Source organism: Halyomorpha halys, unplaced genomic scaffold, assembly GCF_000696795.3.
Source record: "Halyomorpha halys isolate HHAL.00 unplaced genomic scaffold, Hhal_1.1 Scaffold4.1, whole genome shotgun sequence".
Classification (NCBI taxonomy): Eukaryota; Metazoa; Arthropoda; class Insecta; order Hemiptera; family Pentatomidae; genus Halyomorpha; species Halyomorpha halys.
In genome coordinates, this window is record NW_027116287.1 from 1,609,140 (window position 1) to 1,631,949 (window position 22,810).

A 22,810-nucleotide genomic window follows, 5' to 3' on the forward strand; every position below is an offset into this window, starting at 1 on the left:
CTCTCCGATATTTTAATTTAATTAAAACAATTAATTAATTAACGATTTTAACCAATTAATTAACAATTTTAATTTATTTTTTAAAGGTTGGGGTATTTCTGTGCACACCCGTGATTCTGCCGTAGCCATACTATTGTTCCTACATTTTTTTTTTCATTAATTTCTGATATGAGGGTTCTATGTAATTTTTTTGTAGAGAGAAAAACCATGATAACAACTCTGTCAAAATTATTTACAATGTATGAAAGAAACAAGACAACAAAATTTTGAAGATAATTTGGTAAATATACCATAAATGACAGAAGTAAACCCTGTCAATCAACATGATCTTAGAATGCAGTGCTAGCAGGGATGGGATAACTGGTATATATACAGTACATAGGATAGGACCAAAGATACTGGCTTGAGGAACGATTATGAAAGCTAATAAGTAGATAGAATCATTCCTGACATTATTCCAAGTGAGAAACGCCAATGAATATTAATTATAATTATGAAGATGTTTTAAATTTTAAAGTATGTAATGTATCGGATATCCAACCATGATGAAATGTGTGTAATGGGAAAAAAAAAAAGTGGAAACTTCAGCCGTGTCAAAATATAAATAATTTTACCAACAAGACTCAGTACTTGGTAGATATATAGAGAGGGTTGCACAATGCTTTTAATTTATTACTCTATTAATATTAAAATGTAGAAAAACAAAAATGAAATTAAAAACACAGGTAGCAAAACGGCTAATTGAATCAGCGGCCTGTGAAGTTACTGTTCAGAATTAATTGCAATTAAACAAAAATGTTCCGCTTTTCTCTTTTCCTTAGGTCGGAGGTATAAAGGGACGAATTTATTTAACATCATTAAAATTATTTTTAATAATCATGTTAAAAATAACGATTACTTTTTGACATAAGATGAATTAATACATGAATAAGTATATATTACTATTTTATGTATCCAGGATATTTCAGGTGTCTTAATTTAGTTAAACATATTCAAAAAGTATTATGGATTTTATCAACTTTATTTCTGTTCAGGACTAATGCCAAAGTTTTAAATATTACTGCAAAAAGGTAAATTAATGTCTTATTAATTAATTAATTGCTTTCTCCACTATCATATGACATTTTAAAAGTACTCGACAAAATAACATATAGTAATATGAATGAGGAAAAAATATGACGTGACCATTATATTGAATATTAAAGATTATTGTTTAAATAAAATAAATGTTATTTAGTTTTAATCTCAAAACAATTTATACTTCTTTATAAGTCCGACGTTTCGGCCATCCTCAAAGATAATCTTTTTTTAATATTTATTTATTACTATTTACAACTGGAGATTATAATACATTTAGTAAATCTGATCTAAGTTAAATGGGAGTGTTACAGGCGTGTAGAGAAACTACCCATTGGTAGCACTCTAATTACATTTTACATTAGCTGGTCTCGTGGCCATCTTCTTTTCAGGCGCCTCGGAGGATTGTCAGGAATGGAAGAGGATGCAAGATAAGAAACCAGGGGTTTGAGTGGTTAGAGAGTTTATAATGGAAGGAGTGATTTCTGGTTCGGGCTAGATCGGTTACATAGGGAACATTAAGGTCTTTATGTATGATTTCATTTGTAACAAAGTAAGGAGCATTGAGGATTTTACGCACTTACTAGAGTGCTGTAATTGTCTAAATCGACGTGTAGTACAGGAATTTCAGTCTGGTGTGAGAATTCCAGGTTAATCGTTTGTCCAAATGTAGTCCAAGATAACGGATCTGTTCAACAGGGGTAAGAGTAACATCATTAAATGAAACTGTAGGGCAGTCAGTAGGTTTACGACGAAGGGTAAACCTAAGGGTGATTTGATGGGATTTGTTGGAATTTATCTCAATCCTCCAATTACGACACCAATCTTCGAGGGCTTTGATATGGGATTGGAGATTTTGGGATACAATTAATGGGTTATTATTAAAGCGAGCACAGATGTGTCATCGGCATATGTGGTGAGGATAATGTTAGGATTGGTTGGAATGTCAGTTGTATAGACGGTGTAGAGGATGGGACCAAGGATTACCTTGAGGAACGCCAGCGGACTGAGAATAGAGGGATGAATAGGAACCATTGTGGTTTACTTGGAAAAATCTATCAATGAGAAAGGAACGAATGATGAGAAAGTATGTAAAGACAATCTTAAATACAATTTTAAAACCACATCAATTTAAAAAAAAAACTTTATACAGGCTATTCTGCCCAAGTTGTAATAGTGAAAATTGATTGATTAAAATCTGTGATTAAAAGTTTTAATTTTTAATTGAATATGTGAATTGAAAAAATAGGGTAATTTTGGACTGAAATTAATAATCTGGGCAGAAAAGTCTGTATAAAGTTGTTTTTTAAAATTGATGTGGTTTTGAAATTGTATTTAAGATTGTCCTTGAGGTAGACCAAATTGGCCGAAACGCCTGAATACGAAATGATATGATATCAGCTGATACATTCCTATATATAGTGAAAGATTTCTGACATATAAAGCAGTATTCAACTTGTTATCGAGAGTTCTATATTGTACCCCCTTTTTCTTTGTTTAGTTTTCAACTAAAAATATATATATTCCATATTTTGTTCCGTTCTGACCCATTAGATTGGCCACTTACAAATATTTTCCTCTTTACTCCAGTACCATTTCCATTTTTAAACATAGAACTCCTGTTCCTGTAAGTAATAGTTACAATTTATTAAAAAAAATAATCTCAGCTTCTTTTAATTTTTTTTGGAGCTTTTACATCTACAATATATAAATTGATATTATACAAAAGCCATTTTTATCCTTTGTAATTGAAAAAAATTGATACTTTATGTTTAATTTAAAATTGTAAATACAAGTTACTATTAACGTAGTCATTTAATGACACTCAAAAAATCTAAACAAAATCATATTAAAAAACAAAAAAAGTAGATAAATAATTAATATTATAAACAAAAAATTGTATTTATTGTTGAATTTTACAACTTATTTTAAAACTTTTTTAGTTTCTTTTGTAGGAGTGTATTTACAACCCATAAATCCTTCTGAAATGAACTCTATGCTAATCCGTAGCATTCTTAAAGATACATAAATATTTTAAATTATGTAGTTTAATTAAAACCTTAGAATGACTTGAAAATATTGATCGTTGTATCAGAATAAATAGATTTTTTTTTCTTACCCTTTGATTATTTTAATTATCTAAAACAAAAACCAATAAATAATACAACAATAGGTACATGCATACATAATGAACATAAATATCCTTTCATTGTCTGAAGGGAATTACATTGCCTGAGGGAAATATCCGCATTGACTGTAGCGCTTACTCGCCGTCTGCGTTGTCACGAGTCATAAATAGAAAAATAGAGTTTTTTTTGTATAAATGAAAGATGAAAGCAAATCGTTAATGGGATTAAGTAGTTTAATATGGATTAATTAAAATTGTTACATAATGCATTAAAAAATAACTACATCTGAACAGTCTTATTAACTTATATAAAATATACCTTATTATAAAAATAATTTTTGTCTTAAATAATTATTACCGGCCATTGTGAAATTTTAATATTGGAAAATTCCTGGAATATATCCCAGACGAAGTAAGTGCTTTATTCTCCAATCGGACAATTATTTTAAAGTGCTCTCGTTGAGACAATCACTTGATGGCCCCTCTTCAATGCCTAATAGTTTCTATTATTTTTGATCGTTAGAGCTAAATTTTTTACCCTCTATTATTATTTGTCCATCTTTTTTTTTTTCTTTTCTAATTCTCCTTTTGCTATATAATCAATTTTCACCTACGTAATGAAAATGAAAATATGAGATAATTATTGATTTATTATTATTAATAATTCACTATTTAAATAAATAGTTTCTCATTATTACATATTTAAAAATCTATATTTTAATTTTGAAATATATATATTACATAGTAACTACGGACTTTGTATGTATACTGTACCTTTAATAATATTAATAATATATTTCTCAATGATGATATCTTAATTTATTTTAACTGACTTCAATTTTAATTACTGAAAAAAATATATAAATCATAAAACAAATGCTTGAAAAAATGATGAATAGAAAATTTAAAAAGTTACAAAGTAAAATAAAGATAATAATGTCCACCAAAAACAATAGGTGGTGGAAGTTCAAATTAAATTATTGATTTTGTTTTTAAAATGAATTTGGATATAAAAAAAGTCTGCAAAATGAGTATTTAAATTTTTTTCAAAATTCAACATGTTTTGCTTTAATTTAACTATATATTATAAGGGGTGTGTTTTACATTTTAAAATTTTACACATTTTTTCGATTTTTTTTAAAAACTACTTGATTAACTACGGTTTTGATTAAACTTGGTATATTAATGTAAAATGAAGGGATCTTTAGCATTATCTAGGTGTTATTCTCAATAGAATATTTTAACAGTTCCTTAATGCAAAATATTCAAAAAATGTTCTACTAAAGTACCTCAATTTTTTTTTTATCCGAAATAATTAAAAATCTTGTATTTTTCAAAGTATTAACAGATGTATAAATATGAACTATGAAAGAATTTTAAGAGCCTGTAAAGTTTTGAGATTGAAAATTTGTAGATTACAAGCGTTCTAGGTTTGTCTCGATTCCAATTACTTCTGCATTGTTGGTTGGAACAAATTTGATATTTTTTAATTTACCGAGAAACCCTGAGATGTGTTTTTTTATAGCAACAGAAAAATAATTTATAATATAAAAATTTATTGTTAGAAAATTTCCCCATCCAATGTGGAAAGTGAATGTTGTGTAATTTCATTGATAATAGCAGAATTTATTTAAATTGATATTCAGTTAGGTTTTTTTTTTAAATTTACTAGATTATAGTAGCAGTAGTAATGTACTAAACTAATTAAAAATCTTTGCTGGGTTGAACGGACTCTTTTGAAATAAAAACTAGGCAATGGTAGTTGTATTTTATTGGACGTCAGTCAACCCTGTGGGTTAGGGAACCCTTTGGGGTCCTCCCTTCCTCATATAATGGGTACCCTTAGAGAAAAATCTGGCGGTCGAGACCAAATAACCTTCTTGCACAACCATTCGTCTAGTAACAGATTACAAATAACTAAACCCATGATTCTTTAAGGATTGTAGTGGTGCAGATTTATGTATTTTTATGCAATTTAGTGTTTATTAATATATTTAGTAAGAAGGATAGATGTCAATTAAAAAAAATAATAAGCCATTTAAAATTATATTTAAATGTTTATAAATATATTTAGTATGAAAAAAAGATTGAAAAAAGAAATAGATGAAATAAGAAAATTCAATCAGTGACTGATAGATCTAGAAAACATTCCCTCATTTTATCGTGCAGAAGCTGTCAACAGTGTTAAATGACTCTCTGTTGATGAGCTCTGATGGACGAACAGCAGCACACACATTAGGATAGGACACCACAAAATGTTGATGAGCTTTTCAAAGAGTGTGGAATACCAGGGCCATTTTCCCTCGCTTAACAACGTTACAGATTGTGTATTGTATCGAAATGGGATTCGTAAATCGATGACGAGTATTTCACTTCGTTAGAGCGTCCACTTGGCTGCTTTTAATGAGGTTTAAATGAAGTGTATTTTTATCATGTTATGTGCAACGTTTTTATTTTAATAATTAGTGGTGATTTAATGTCCGGAAAAGTTGTGTACATTTGCCTGTTTAGGCCTGTTCAATAATAATTTATTGAAATTTTTATTATATTGAAATATAGCAAATAAACAATATAACAACACTGATGTAAACCCGAGTAAAGAAAAAGGAACTAAATAAGAAATGAGTTAAAAATATATCTACTAGGCATAAGAGAAAAAAAACAATAATTTTTAAATTCGATCACACTTTATATGTATGTACCCATTGTTTATTACTATTAATAAAGAGAGATGTTTAATTACAAATAACTAAACATTTGTACTTGAAAATTTTTATCGATACTTTTTTATTTTTTATTGCTAAAATACGAATTTTTAGTATTTAAGGAATTCTTTAATTAATTATCAAATTCATAGTTCATTTTTATATTTCTACTAGTTATGAGAGATGGTCTATAGCTTCTTATAAACAAATTTAAATATACTTAAAGAAGTTTTGTCTTAAACTTTTAAGTATAATTTTTTTTTTAGTTTTTGGACCTGTCGATTTGTGTTTTAACGTATTTATTCATTAAATTATTTCTTTTAACTTATATATTAATTCAAGTATTTTGTTTTGCTTTTTAAATCTATATATTAATTGTTTTTTAAAAATTTATTTGTTTTTCTGTATACTCATCAACTACTGTGACTATTATATCTTTGGTTTGATTTTACATTGCTATCATAAGAGTGAATTATGGAGAATAAAATTGTCAAATAGAAAGAACAAAAAAAAATTAAAATATTTGTATTTATTGTGTAGACGAGTATAAATTAACAAAGGAAAAGGAAGGGGGGAAATATATATTTATAGATATAGATATATAATTTTTGTTATATGATGTAAATATTTGTCCGATCATGGATTGATTGGTATACTGTGTGTTGTAGCAACTCAATGTATTTAGGCAACATAGCTAAATAAAGCATTTCTCCCAGTGCTTCACTCATGCTTAGTAATAATATTACTATATCTGGGAACTTCCAAAATGATATTTTTAGTTCCTACCTAGAACTTTAAAAAAAATAATAATATTACTGGGTTTAACCACATCATAATTGTTTTCATTACTGATTATTAAATTTTTCAAAAGAGATCAGATAAAATGTAAAAAAAAAAACCTTTTAATAATTACAAAATATTGCTTCGTTCATTTTTTTCTTAAATAACAATAACCTATAAGGACATTATGGTATTTTTTCCGCTCTCTAACATTTAAATAAATTTATGAAGCAATTATAAGATGCAGACCAGCAATCCAATAAAATGGAGAGACCTTGATGAGCCAATAAGGGCTTCTATTTCCTAACTCACTTGCGATAATTAGAACCCCCTAATTTTCTTGAAAGGGCTCTAATGCTTACTAATGTAATAGACCTTAGCGCTAACACAATCATCCCTGTAAAATAAACAAAATGCCTTTATTCAATGATTGAACGCCTCCAGATAACTTGGGTAACAAAATCGACCCCGTTTTATTAGGACTAGGCGAATCTTTGACGATTCGTCTCGAAGAAACTAGAGGATGGCACAGAAAAGAAATATTGATTATTACATTTGCTTCATTAATTATTAGCGAGTTCCATTAAAGACATAGTAGAAGAAAATTAATCAATTAATAAATTAATTATTATTAAATTAGGCCTAAGATAGATCTTTAGATATGGAAAGTAAAGTCTTTATTAACTTTAAAATTAACGGGATTCATGTTTTATGGAGATAGATTCGGAAAGAAGTTTTACGTAGCACATTTGTATTATTATGAATTTAAGTTTTTGGATGTTAAGGAAGTTAGAAGTTTAACCAAAATTTTAATTTATTTAAAAACAAATTTGATCCTTTTTTTCTCAACTTTTATTCTTTTTAAAACCTTCCAACGTTTCGACCCTCAGGTCATTTTCAAGGATACCTTTACTTTGTTGTCATTTTCTCTTTTAAAATTCTTAAAAATGCCGGCTGATTGCCTTTGTCCCATCTATAACTTCTTCTATATAACCCTTTCTTAAATTTAAAACTTGTATTAACCACTTCTCTTCTTTCTTTCATTTACATTTGCAAACTTTTTTTTTTTTGCAACAAAAGTAAAGGTATCCTTGAAAATGACCTGAGGGTCAAAACGTTGGAAGGTTTTAAAAAGAATAAAAGTTGAGAAAAAAAGGATCAAATTTGTTTTTAAATAAACTAAACCACTCTCAAACAAGAATATGTTAATAAAAATTAATCCAAAATTTTAATTTTTTTTTGTTATCTTGTACTACCTAATGCCTTATTTCATTATCCCTCAGTTAATTTAATTCCATCATTTATGAAAGCTAACTAAATTTATTGATTGTTATACGATTCGTCTATATTCATGAATTAGAAAAGCACTCATATATATTTATATCCATGATTCATTAAATAAATATTTAAACGCCATGGAAATGTGAATTGAAATTTCGGCTTTCAATATGTAGAATTTATTATTTTTAGTTTCATTATGAAAACCACTCAAACCATCCTATCCTTCAACTCTATATGGTTAACAAATGAATTTCAAATATATTTTACATGTGCATATATACACATACTAATAGACCCGGCAATGCTTCGATACTGCTAGATTTTATGACGAATATAAATTAATTAATTTGATAATAATTAAAGGAAGTATGCATAAAGGTGGACTAATTATATATATAATAAATAAATAAATTTAGGAACATTCTCCTCTCAATTACCAGGTTAGACTTTTAATTTTGTTTATTCTATTTATTCTCAACTTATCTATTATATTTTTTCCTTTATTTACCTTCTATTGCTTTTTCTAATGCCCTTCGTGTCTTATGATTATTGTTTCGAAGGAAGACTATAATGGAGACCGAAAAACTTTGATAGATTTTGCATATTTTTTTCTGTTATTTATTTTTTGGTAGTCGATACTTTTTTTCAGAATATATCAATGTGCGGAAAATTATCTTATTATCTAACTACAATGTTCCTCAGCTATTTGAACATGAAATACATTCGATTGTTGCGATAGACCAATTGTAATTGATATTTAATGGCTGTAACAATAACTATGACAGTCTCATTAGAGGCCCGGAGTCGAGTTGCACGGTCGAGTTACTCAGCGGTATCTGGATTGTGTATATCGGTTGCTGTCACAGGCTGCGTAATTATCATCATGTTACCATATCTTAATCAGAATAGGCGGAAGTCACCAATTTTGAACAATGTTATATATAAAAATGTAAAAAGAAAATAATTTTTAACTTAGACTGAGAAAACTGAGAAAAAAAATATTACAATAATTTTGAATGTTTAAAAATTAAAAAAAAATATATATAATTCATCAAGTTCCAAATTTGAGTAGTTCCTGGATTAAAAAAATAAGAGTAAATAATTTAGACAAGAAACAATGAATCTCATTTCAACAGCTAAATAAGTATATTTCAATGTAAACATTACCATGTTGTTGAAATTTATTACCTAGAATATTTCTTAAAAATTAATTCATAAAACATTCTTCCACGACAGCAGTGGCCGAACGGTACGGAATATGTAAGTTCAAATTATCCTTTTAAAATAATTAAGGTCATTTAGTGATCCTGCATTAACATTCTGTTTAATGCCACTAAAAACCAAACACATATTCAGTATAGTTCTGATGTGGAAGAAAGATGGTTTAAAATAGGAGACTGCATGTAGTAGATTGTAGGAAGATAGTCTGGATGGTGGTCAATAAAGGTATAAAAATAATAAAATAAAACTATTTATTGTTAACCAACACCAACGCCCCACTTTGCAGGGCTTCGTCGTACGGCTAAATGAATAAAACATTGTAAGAATTTACAGAACATTAAAATAAAAAACATCCCAAAAAATTGTTTTCTTTCTAAAGTAAATAAAAAAGAAATAATAATAATAATTAAAGGAAGTATACATAAAGGTGGATTAAAAACTAATTACTAATAAATACAAACGTTGGTTAACAAAAGAAGATTTAATATGAATAAAAATGTTTCAATTTAATTAATAAATTAGTTTGAATATCCAGGTGCTGATCTCAACGAAAGCGGCTAAATTGATGAGGAAAGTTCTCAGAGAATCGGTGCAGCTGAAAAAGTATTTAAGCTTCAAAGGGTTTACCTGGGTAAAAGGGAGGTGACTAGAAAAAAACAAAATGATGATCCATAAATCGATGTTCCTTCCTATTCTTTCCGAGTCTTTCGAATCGTGGACCCTCACCTCGAAACACAAGAGCTGGGTCCAATCCGTGGAGATGCGTTGCCTTCGTAAGGTGGAAGGAAGAACACGACGAGATAGAGTATGGAACAGCACCATACGGACTAGCGTCAGAGTCAGACCAGCTTAGAGCATCCTAGAAGAGCACAAGAAAAGGTGGTTCAGACACCTCCTTAGGGTGGACCAGGAAAGAGCAGCCAGGAAGACGTATGAGGCTCGTGCGGTGGGAAGAAGGCCAAGAGGATGATCGTGCATTTCCTGGAGGAGAGTGTTAAGAAGACGGGATATGGACTGGAGTAGGAGAGAGATGGTCTAAGAACGAGATATCTGGTCCAGACTCTGCAAATTGTAACCCCACACAGCGCAAGCAGTAAAGGAGATAAAATGATTAATATATATATAGAGATAAAATTAGTGTACCCTAAATAAGTCAAAACAACGGAAACCTTTAGATGTGAATATCATATTAACAAATATTTGACGGACATACCTTCATTGGGAGCTTTTTTTATGTTTTGATATCCTTAATTCATGTTTTCAGTTAGGACACTTATCCCTAGATTCATCACGCCTTGCATCAATGAAAGTAAAAGATTTTTCTTTTATTTATGCAAAGTCTAATTTACTATCTCGAAATTCCGAAGGATAACTGTTAATGACCAAAAAATAAATTTTTGTTTTAGTCTATCAGAAAAATCTGCTAGATATCAACTCCAATCAAAACTTTTACCATTTACATTCGGAAATACATGAAAATTATTTTGAAAAACTTTATTGTTTTGGCGCATTTTTATGCGTATATATCCCTACATAGTTGATTCTTCAGCAACAAACAACTTTCAAGTATCTTTTGAACAAAATAGTTTCGAATTATCAGATACAGATTCAGGTTAGTTCTAATAGGGTCTTTATAATTTCGGAAAGTTTTTTTACTGATAGGTAGGAAAGTTTCGGAATAAGTTCCTATAGCAATTGCAAACAATCACTCAAAATTCTATCAGAATCACATTAATGATTTGATCAATTGTGCTCGAACATAGATTTTTCTACAGATAGAAAAGCATATACTTTGCTCCCTGATGTCTAAAATGTAAAATACAAGAACAAATTGATTGAGGACATGTTTTTTTCTACATGATTCCAAAAGTTCCCTACCTTCAGTGGTGTATCCCTACTAAAGTAATAAAAATCATAAAAATGGATAAGTACGTTTCCAAAGGACCCCATTTCATAATCATGGAATACGGAAATATTACGGTTTCACAGTTTGAGTGTTAAATCCATTGTGCTGAATTCACTTAACCTGGTTGAAAAACTATTGTATGATTCATTGAAAACTTTTCTTTTTTTCGAAAATACTGTTTTCGGTTCGTTTGAAATCAGGCGTCCTTCCGCGCTTATATTACCACCTTCAGCCGATTTATTGCAAATTGAAAAGTAGATCTGGTATGTAAGCCAGGAAATTGAATCAAATTCTGTAGATGTTTAATCAAACTGACCCTACAGGTCGTTTATTAGGTCGGAAAAGCGAAAGGGATTCTTTTTTTCGAAATAGCCATCGGATAGAGCCGGTCCGCGGGTCGTAAATATAAGTGTATTGGTTCGGCTGCATGCCAACCATTAACAGCGAGCTGAGCAAGGACTGCTTGTTAGCGCTCTGATAAGGCATGTCGTGTTCCAACTTGCTATCAACCATTTATCATCCAGCTCTGTTTAAACACTTCCAGTTCGAGGAACGGCCTTTATTGTCGGCCGATGGGTTCTGATAGTTTGTTTCGAATTGATTTTCATACTGAAACGCAATACTTGAAGTTTCAAACTCGCCAAACTGATGCATAGAGACAACCTAACAGAAAAGAAGATTTGATATCGCATACAAGGTTTTGATCACTTGATTGGAACCTCCCTTTTTTCGAGATTGACCATTGGCATTATGATTGCCATTAGTAAAACAATAAAGATATAGTTTGATTGTTTATCTCACAAAGAGAAGTTAAAAAACTTGAAACGTTAAGGCTGATTGGTTGTTACTGACATCTACAAAATACACATCCTTTGGATTGCTATGTATCTATGGAGATTTAATCGGTATGTCAGGATAATCGCTGAAGGCAATTATCTAAAAATAAGTTAATTAATTGGTTATAAATTGAGTTCTAAAAAATTATTATTATAATTGGATTCCTTTCCAAAGATTGTTTGTGTGTTTACCAGTTTACCAATTAAATAGCTTTATATTTATAAAATGTTGTTACCATTAATTGTATAGTATAATAAAAGGTGGTATATTGGGTTATATAATAGTATATAAACTACATAAATGCCGTGGGATGTAGTGCCGTAGGTGTCTTCTGTTTCATAAGGGATGTCCAGTTCTCGTGGGCCTTCTCACGACTTCGTCTGGTCAAAGTGCGTCTTCTACGCCTGCCTCCTGACTGTGGTCCTCCCCGTCTTAGCCTTCCTGTTGAGTGTGTCCGTCTGGCTCTTCTAAATTTCCTCTGTATTTTTCTCCCACTTCCCTTTTGGGGTGTTACCTTTTTAAATCTCCTCTCTGATTGGGCGTCCCCCTCATCAGGGCCGAGAATGTGTAAAAAAATTTTGACATGTACAGGAAGGGCCTGCAGCTGCTTAATTTGATTCCGATCCATCGTCAAATCTGTCATTTTTTTTAGAACACTTAAAGGTTAGCCAATCTAATTTTCTCAGGGGCCTATGGTAATGTGACAAACACAATACAGATGTTTTCATATCCGGGGACGCTAAAAGCTTTGCAGAAGGATACCCTGACCAGGTATAGGGGCAGATGACGAAACATCTTAATAATACCCAGGATTGTCAAGAGACCGATACATAGCAGGATGTTTTCAATAAAGGGTGAGTTTTTTTTTCTCTTTTACAACCGCAGCTTGGGAATGGGCACTTCAAGTCCCATACAATACTACAATTTAACTATAAATAGTATAATATATACTACTATTTATTTGATATTATGTATCCAGAAAAAGCACTTAGTATTTACTTTTAAACCTTCCATAAATATCTAACCCCACAATGTTCTAACTTATCCCCTACCTTATCATATTTCAGATAAATATTCCTTATGCTATTCATTATCATTCTGATTTTAGAGTTTAGAATAGAAGTCGAATAGGGTTGTAGAAGGACACTCCAGGAGACAAGATTGTTAATTGTAGCTGCACATGTTATGCGTTAGTACCTTCCCCCTCTTTAAATTCTGTAACTGAGGTTTTAGTATTTCTTCATGAAAATAGTTAAGCTTTAATTAAGACTAATGAAGTTTCTTTTGTTGATAGTCGACCTTGTTTCCTCTCCCAAATGTTTTTCAGGGGCCCTTAACTCTGGAATATCAGGTGGAATAGATATTTTCAATGTAAGATTCTCATTGAAAATAGAATTTTAAAACGATTTCATATCAGTTAAAGTTGCAAATTCGTAGGAAAGGAAGCGACTAGAGGAAAGGGTATTTAATATGATACAAGAGGAATCGAAATCTGAATTAACGGTGTTTGGATGACAATAGGCACTTTATTAAAACAAAATTTACTATAAAATAATTTATTTCTAAATAAATGAATACTATTTTAGATTGAGGTTGATGGCGAAAATGTGTAATTTCCATTTTGTTATTTATTTTAACGAAAAAGTGATTTATTGTAAACGCTATTCATCATTCTGCATAATGAAACCAAGGCACATTGTGAATCAACTGAGAAAAGATAAATAAATTTAAAAAAAATTATTTCAGTAAATAAAATAATGTATATGCCACTCTTGATTACTCCTTTAATCTGTTATTAATTATTTATTAATTTATAATTGTTAAATTCCTAACACACCTCCCTCTCTTTCCTTATATATTTTTTTTATCGTTCATTTCAATATTTACTATCTTTAAATCATGTAACATTGTATTTCTCATAATTTTAATGCAACCTCTGTATTAGTGTTAGACTTAAAACAAGTTATTGTAAGAACAGGTGATTGCTACCTACTGAACTTGCAATATCTTTGAATTGTTGATACAGAAGACAGACTGTTAACCTTAGCTATTATCTGTGCACAGTGTATAATGTTACTCACTTTTCATCTTCTACCTACAGTTTAATATCATCTTTATCTTTATCATATCTAAATCTGTCTACATCAAGTACATCCATCTGCTAATTATTCTGATAATCGATCAACAGCCACCTATGCACTTTCACATTATGTTATTCCTTTAGTTCTATATTTACAACACTATCATTAAATTTTATAAATTTATTTTACCAAATAACTTGTGATTTATCTTGATTTATCATAGCGTTTTAATTCATTAATGTTTATTTTTCAAGTGATCTTTAGATTAGGTTTTTATTATGTAGAGTTTTGTACTCAATTTAATAGTTAATGTTGTTGGTTTTGTTCATTATTTATTTAGTTCTCATTATGTTTTAACGTATATTTAAGATGCCCGTAGCTCAGGGGATTAAATGCAAGTTGTGACGTTAGCCTTGGAGCGTTGACTTTTTTCATTAAGTGGCGGTCCCACAAAATGAAAAACTTGACCCCAACTATGGTTCGAATAGGTTGGTCACCTGTAGATAACTAGGCACCTTCGCTGTGGATTGTTTTAAAAAAAATATATATTTCATGAGTTTTGTTCTATTGATGATTTATAGTTTTCATTTTATTACGTTTCTTTTTAAATATTGTTTTGCTTTATTTTTCATCAGCCATATTATATTTCATGTTCACATTTTCCTCCTTTATCAACACAATGTTTAAGACCGCATCTGCAGAACCTAGCGTAGTCTGGGCATGGTTTAAGGGCGTCCCTGAGGCAACCAGATTGTGTTTCCATCAATTTATGTTCTAATTAATTAAACTAACATCACATTATAGGGCTTTGTTTGATACACATACGTTTACTCAAACATTTTCAAATACTGAAATATAATAATTTTAGTGTGACAGTTTGTGTTAACGAATTATTTTTTTCCAACTCAGGTCATAGATGCACGCGGTTGAACCTTTTCTGGGGGATATGAAGTTTTTGTCTGTGAAGGCTTTAGGATGTGAAACCCAATATTCATCAACGCCTAGGTTTTATATTTTATTTTCCTAGATATTTAGATTTATCTCTTAGATATTTCATATTTTTTATTTGAGATAGTTAATGAGTTTAAATTTAGGGTTTAAATCTTGTTTAATAGATTATTTTTTTGTAAAAAAAATTAATACCGATTTTATTCTTTTCCAGCATTCTAGGAAAATGTGGCTGACTATAAGTGTACTATTACTATATTGACGATTCCTTGTTGATCTGATATGAATGAGTTAGATTTGTATTTCCAATTCTCAATGTAACTATTGCGGTCTCCTTGTTTGATCTGACGTGGTTCGTGGTCGATTTTTTTTTAAGTCTTTGATTTGCTTAGCGGACTTAGAGGATATGAAGAAATACTGTAGAATGTTATAGCAATAACTCAGCTCGGCTAGCTGCAGAATGTCGTCCATTTATATTTTTATTGAATATCACTCAACAACGAAGCATTCAATAATGTCTGCACTTTAAAAAAATCCTATGGAAAATCCACTCCATTTTCTTGGAGATCCTTTTCTTCAGGAGAATCACAAATATCCTATTATTTTTTTTAAAAATTATTTTATCTATTTATAAATAAAGATACAAATACGCAAAGCAAAGACATCCAGGGGTTATTTAAAACATATGTTTAAGTAATGTTTATAAGTTATTACACAAAGTAATAAATAAAATAAAAGGGCCGACCGTAGCTCAGTGGTTAAGTCACAGTCTTACCAATTTGATGTCTATTGGCGGTGCCGGGCGTTGACTTTTTTCATTGAGTGGCGGTCCCACAAAATGAAGAACTTTGACCCCCAACCATGGTTAGGCGTATAGGACTCCAATGGGAGTCTTGGCCAAAAAAAAAAATAATAAAAATAAAATACGGTTCACATATTGACCCCTTCCTCTGAATACCCTTACATTGAATCTTCGTTCTGTAATAAACAGATAATAACTACAGTAAAAAACAGTAGAATAACTTACAGTCTCTTTTCTTGCTAGAGCCGTAGTCAAGACTGATTCCAGCCAAGAGAGTTGCAGTGCTGGGTCCTCCTTGTGGTGTTGGCCCATGTATAGGTTTGTGTTCAAGGCGATGATTCTTATTTTGTGTTCTTTTTGTTCGATAGTATAGTAACCTCCTGCAATATAAAAAAATAAATAAATATATAATTATTTTTTTAGGTAACCTTTATACAAATAGAAATAAAAATAAATATGTTGTCTAACGGTTGTGTAAGGAGTTGATTTGGTCAGAATCATGCTCTAACAAATAGAACTAGCAAAAAAAAAAATAGCCACATATACCAATATCTATATTCAAAAGTGTAATAAAACGAAAATCATTTATATAATAGTAATCAATACAAGTGTATGTTTATCATTACCAAACATGTAGAAACTACACAATTATAATCAGAAGTCAGTCATCAAGCTCTAAGTCAGAGTTTTGTGTCAGACCATACAAATAACAATTTGAATTATAGTTCTGTAGGGGCTGATAGAATTTTATAAAAAATAATATAGGCTGATATTATTCAATTCGGTTCTATTCTCTGGGAGGGCAGGACAACTTGATAAAATTCTATAGCAATGCTCCAATACCGTTCCGTCACAAGCTGGACAAGGCTTCTGTGGGTCCGTGCAACAGCAAGTGTATTTATGTGCAACAACATTAAGAATGATTACTCATATGTGTTATTTAATTTATTTAAACAAAACTTCAAATATTTCTGCAATATATTTAGAATAAGTAGGACAAATTTGTACAATAGTGTAACTTAATTTTTTGAAGTATTATTAAAGTAAATTTTTTTAAGTATTCTAGTCCAGTTTAACAAAACATACATAGCTTCATACATGAAATTAACTGTAGAATTTAAATTTTTAATTGATTAAATACATGTATAAGAATTCACAGATGAAAGAAAACATTGAAGCTTAAAGACTCTATTGCAAATTTGTATGAAATAATTCAAATAATACTACATAAATAGAGTACCGCCTAGCTTATAAATTCTAGTCGGAACCGAGGCATCACTGGTTAAGTGAGAAATCTGGTTATTTCAGGTTGTATAAAAGAATAAAACTCAAATATTCTAACTCAAAAATTAGGAAAAAAGGTAAATACGATACAATACCCAATAAACAGGTCAGATGTATAGCAATTCATGACGATGATAAATTTATTAGACTAATTCAATAAAAATTAAATAAATAACATCAATATATTAATATTTATAAAAATAAATAAATAACTTTTTTTAGACACATGAATCAATTTCAGGATAAAAATGATAAGTTTTAATATTAATCAAAAAGTCATTCATCAGGTTTCGTTTTACTGAACTTAAGTTATCTGAATACCCCATTATTGATTTATATATATTATATGTGTGTGAGTGCTTGATGAGAAATATAAAATTAATACTTTAATTATTTCATGTAATCTATTTAACATAAAAAATCCACAACAACAAAAAGCGAATTTATTAATATTTGCACCAAGTGGATAATGGTATTTGTACTCTTCAGCGTTAATAAGCTCTTTAATTATGTTTATTAAAAATAAAATTAATACCACTTAGCTAAATATAGAGATGGGTTTATCGTCTGCCCTGTAATTATTCAACCTACTCAATTTCCGATTTTATCCAAATAATAATGGAATAAACGATCAATGTTCAACATTTATAACATGGAATGATACAATATTATATGAGTCACAACAAGTTCTTTAGGAATGTTTAACTTTAAGACTTCTATCTGGATTTACGCAATTATGTAAAATCTAATACATGTCGTATTTTAAGGTTCCTAGCTAATAAAATACCTCAAAATGCAGCTCATAATTTGAAAATATTTTTAAATACGCACATTTTAAACATTTAACATTAAATGTTAAGATTGTATTCAGTTCCTACACATGAAGAGAAATAATGAAACATTACTTTTTTTCAAATGTTTTTCATTTGAAACTAAAATGAGGAAAGTAATTAGTAAGATAATTAAACATAATGAAAATTATAATTATTGATTTATCAGAGGAAAACTATGGAATAATTATATCGATGGTTTTTTTTTTAAATATAGATATTTCAATATTTATTAAACCATGCATAAGTCATCATAAAGCTTTTTGTAAAATTGTAAACTTGACTGAATATCAATATTCTCATTATTATGTTAATTCACTAATTTTTTATTATTATTATTTTTTATTTAATTTAATTAAATGTTTTAATTAATTAGTATTTTTTAACTTTATTTTCGTTTAGGTTGTGGTTAATTATATTATTAGTTGTATCACTTGAGATCAATTCATGTTAGCCATCATAGCCTCCACAATGCTCTAATAATATATACTGTAATATTTACATTTCTCTAATATCTATCATTTTTATGTTTTATTTTGTCGCCTACCGATACATGTTGTCATCTGGTCGGAGCATATTGGATGCAAAGTTTTATATGAATAAAATAAAAATAAATAAAAAATATAACTAAGGTCAAATGGAAAATGGAAAAATTTAAGTTCTCTGAAATATTCGTCATGGGACGTTTTAGCTTGTGCTCTCAACCTCACATCTTGAAAACTCATTAGAAACTGGCTGATGGACTTAATGAGTTGTCTTAAGAAGTCACTCTGAACATTGTCACGAGATTGGAATCTTCTCTCAGTTGAAAAGTTTCCATTTCAAAGACCTTAACATCTCGGTATATGTTATGTATGTAAGATTTCGATCGAATATATAAAAATCTGTAGAATATTTTTCCATTTTTGTTTTTAATTATTTTTTAATTTTTTTTTTAGCGTTAGTATCCTGAAAACCTTTATATATAACTATATATATATATATATTTGCCCTCCTAAAACATATTACGTTCGAGGAAATTCCGGAAACTTATATGAGAATAACTGAGTTGTTTAACTTTTGTGTTGTGTTTGAACTGTAACCAACCACGATTCATCGGTTGAAAACATCCGAGTTAAACGAAGGGTGACGGACGTTTGTGGAACCTGGATTTGACAGCTATCAAGATTATTTGGAGAGCTTCAAAATTCGAAAATATATTTTTTTTTTATAAAGTAAAATAAAAAATTTAAAAATATTACAACAATAGTTTTGTTTCAATTAAGTGTCAATATAATTTTATTTAAGGCCCTTTTCTGACCAAGAAACAATCATAATCATGTCATAATAGTACAAGAGCCGAGAAGACAAAAAGGCAGTTATCTCACCCCAATTTTTGATTACTTAATTGAAAACTAGGTATAATTACTATTCAAAACTTATGAGTCTGCTAAGTATAGGTAGGGAGAATAAAAAATAGCGACTGTCTCAATTTTTCATTCGGAGCTCTATATCTTAAAAACTACAAACAACACTCGAAAATCTAAAATAACATTATTTAAAGAAGAGTAAATTTGCTGAAATATGAGCCATAATAGAGCTATTTACGTCAAATAGTTCTCGAGATATAGCCTTTTAAAAAAATGCACTAAAATATCAGTAGTTAGTAAATCTATTTTAAGAAATCTATATCTCAATAATCATTCGACGTACAAATGTAGCACTTAAATTAAAGCTAATTAATTATACTTTAAAGTAGTTTTTGACATTTACCTTCGTAGGAGTAGTAGTTTTCATGATATTTTCTAAAATAAATTGATTTATAGTTGTTCGGACAATAGGTTCGATTTATGAAAAACTTTATTTCAATTGGACGTACAGATATCTGCCAGGACTCAAATTAAAGCTAGTTTAATTTACTATAAAATATTTTATAACATTTATCTTTCTAGGAGTAGTAGTTTTTATGATATTTGCCAAAATAAACTCACAAAATGTTCATTTCTAGTTGTTTTCGTATAAAATGTTGGATTTTTAAAAAAATATATCTCTGGACCCATAGGACGAACATATGTGTGCAAACACTCAAAATAAAGGAAGTTTAACTTACTATAATGTAGTTTATGACACTTATCTTCGTAGGGATAGTAGTTTTTATGATTTTCTCATATGAATATAAATTTGGCAAATGAACAACTATAAATCAATTTATTTTAGCCAATTTTAATAAAACTACTATTCCTATGAAGGTAAAGGTCATAAACTACTATGTAGCTCATTAAACAAGCTTTAATTTGAGTGCTAATAGACATCTGTACGTCAAATAGTTTTTGAGATATAGATTTTTCAAAATAAATTCACTAACGACTGATATTTTAGTGCATTTTTAAAAGGCTATATCTTGAGAACTATTTGACGTAAATAGCTCTATTATAGCTCATATTTCAGCAAATTTACTCTACTTTAAATGATGCTCTCTTAGATTTTCTAGTGTTGTAAGTAGTTGTAAAGATATAGAGCTCCGAATAAAAAATTAATTATTTTTAACGATTTGAAACAGCCACCATTTTTTATTCCCCCTACCTATACTTGGCAGACTCATCAATTTTGACTAGTAATTATACATAGTTTTCATTAAAGTAATAAAAAATTGGGGTGAAATAACGGCATTTTTTCTCCTCTTGGGCTGTTGTACTACAATGTTTTTGTCGTAAAGACGACATTTAAAAGAAAAATTAATTATAAAATATTATTATTATCATATCTTTATATAATAACAAAGAGTATTATGAGAACTGTATTGGTTGGGTAACCTATAGGGTTGTTGACATAGATCAATACACTTATAAGGACCTTTGATGTCAATATATGTCCATAACAAACTTAATAATATAGCCAGTAACTATGTTGTGCTAGAGTGCTTCAGTTTAATGACATTCAATCCATTACTTTTTAGTACTAGCAATAACGTTAATAGTAAAAAATCTACTCTCTTATTATCCTTTATCAGGTTTTAACTGTTATTTAGGGTACAAAATAAAAGCTATAAAACAAAATCACATCCCTTTATTGATGATCGAAGGGATTAAACAATAAAGTTTAATTGAACCAGTGAGAATGGAAATTGTAAGAGTTTATTTTCCTTCAGTATGAGAAAATAAATGTTTTTAAAATATAATCAAATTAAATCTTTTGTGGAATGTTTTGTAACTTTGATCAATTTTTAGTCAATGAATTTTCCAATTGTTTGTATTTAAGTAAACCTGTACATTTTTGCATGATATCGACTTCACAAATCTTTGCTTTATATGTTTTAAAAATTATATTTTGAAAAATTAATATTCCAATAATTTTATTATTGTTGACTCCGACAGAGGAATAAAATTTTTTTTTTTTATCACTTAACTTTCTTAAGTTTAACTATTTATTTATATTTTAATTAATTTTCTTATTTTTAAAACTTAGTTATTTTTTATTTTATATTAATTTTTATCATCTTAATTGTCACTAATTATTTTAGTGGTAATCAATTTTATAATTTTTAGCAGTTACATATTATTTTATTTTTAATTGATTATTTTTCTTAAAGTTTATGTTTTGTTATTTTGATTCTGGATCGATTTTACATGTTCATCTATCGATTTTTATTATTTTACTTTTTTCTTAATTTATGTACTTATTCATTTTTTCAATTTATTTATTTTGGGTGTATTTTTAACTATTGATCTTTAAATATGACATGAATGAATACCTAGAGCAATAATACCTATCACTCTTGAATGCGGATGCCTGTATCAATATCTCATAAAAAAACTAATGATAAAATAAAAAAAAAATTAAATGTAATTATTATTGGATTGGCACTTTTTTGGATTTCCTCAACTTTGATCCATTATCTTCTCATCTTCCCTGCCCTATAAAATTTCACCTCTCTGTGAGGAAGCATTAAAAAATATATATATGATGCTCATTTTTTTTTTTTTTTATATAAAATAAAAAACGTAACTGATAAAATTAATTACCACTAAAAATAATTAGTGACAACCAAGATAATAAAACTTAATATTAAGTATAAAATAAAAAATTAACTAAATGGTAAAAATCAGAAAATTGATTACAATAAAAATGAATAGTTAAACTAAATAATAGTGAAATAAATAAAATCAATGATCATGAAAGTGAAAGTTAAGTTATTGAAAAAAAAAATTTTAATTCCACTGTCAGAGTCAAAAATATTAATATATGTATAATCTATACAATGTTATTAGAATCTTAATGTTTTAAAATATAATATTTAAAACATATATAGCAAAGATTAATGAAGTTGATATTATGCATTACAGGTTTACTACTTAAATATAAACAATTGGAAAATTCATCGACTAAAAATTGGTCAAAGGTACAAAACCTTTCATAACAGATTTAATTTGATTATATTTTAAAATCAATTTTTCTTGTACTAAAGGAAAATTGAATCTCACAATGTCCATTCTCACTGGTTCAATTCAGAGTTATATAGTTATACACTTCATTTTTTAATCCCTCTAATAAAAACTAAAACTAAAACAAAAAATAAGTTAAATGTAATTATCATAAGCTTGGATCTGATGATCCTCAACTTTGATCCATAATCTTCTCATCTTCCCTACCCTTTAAAATTTCACCCCTCCGTGAGAAAGCATTACAGAGAAAAGTGAGCAAGTCATCACATAATCATTAACAAGAAATTATTATAAATTAAAAGAAATAATGATAACGATAATGCTTCGCTTAAAAGGGAATAATGAAGAAAGGAGAGAATATCCAGATGCATGTAATTTTTTAAAGAAAAGAACAAAAAGAAAGCTGTGAAAAGGAAAACGGCAAATAAATAAAAAATAATGGACCGATGTAGACTTAAAATAAATTAAATGATTAATTGAAATATTATATTTTTACAATTTTATAATTA

General features: G+C 28.7%; 1 protein-coding gene across 3 annotated transcripts in view; it reads right to left on the reverse strand.

Annotated features, from left to right (window-relative positions):
* Positions 1-22,810, reverse strand: part of LOC106688107 (acid sphingomyelinase-like phosphodiesterase 3b) — a 940,469-nt gene that overhangs the window by 38,301 nt on the left and 879,358 nt on the right. For all 3 annotated transcript variants that reach the window (XM_067053111.1, XM_067053110.1, XM_067053109.1), the window contains one exon: positions 15,992-16,146. In XM_067053111.1, coding sequence (XP_066909212.1) covers positions 15,992-16,146 — 155 coding nt within the window. The remainder of the gene's footprint in view (positions 1-15,991; positions 16,147-22,810) is intronic.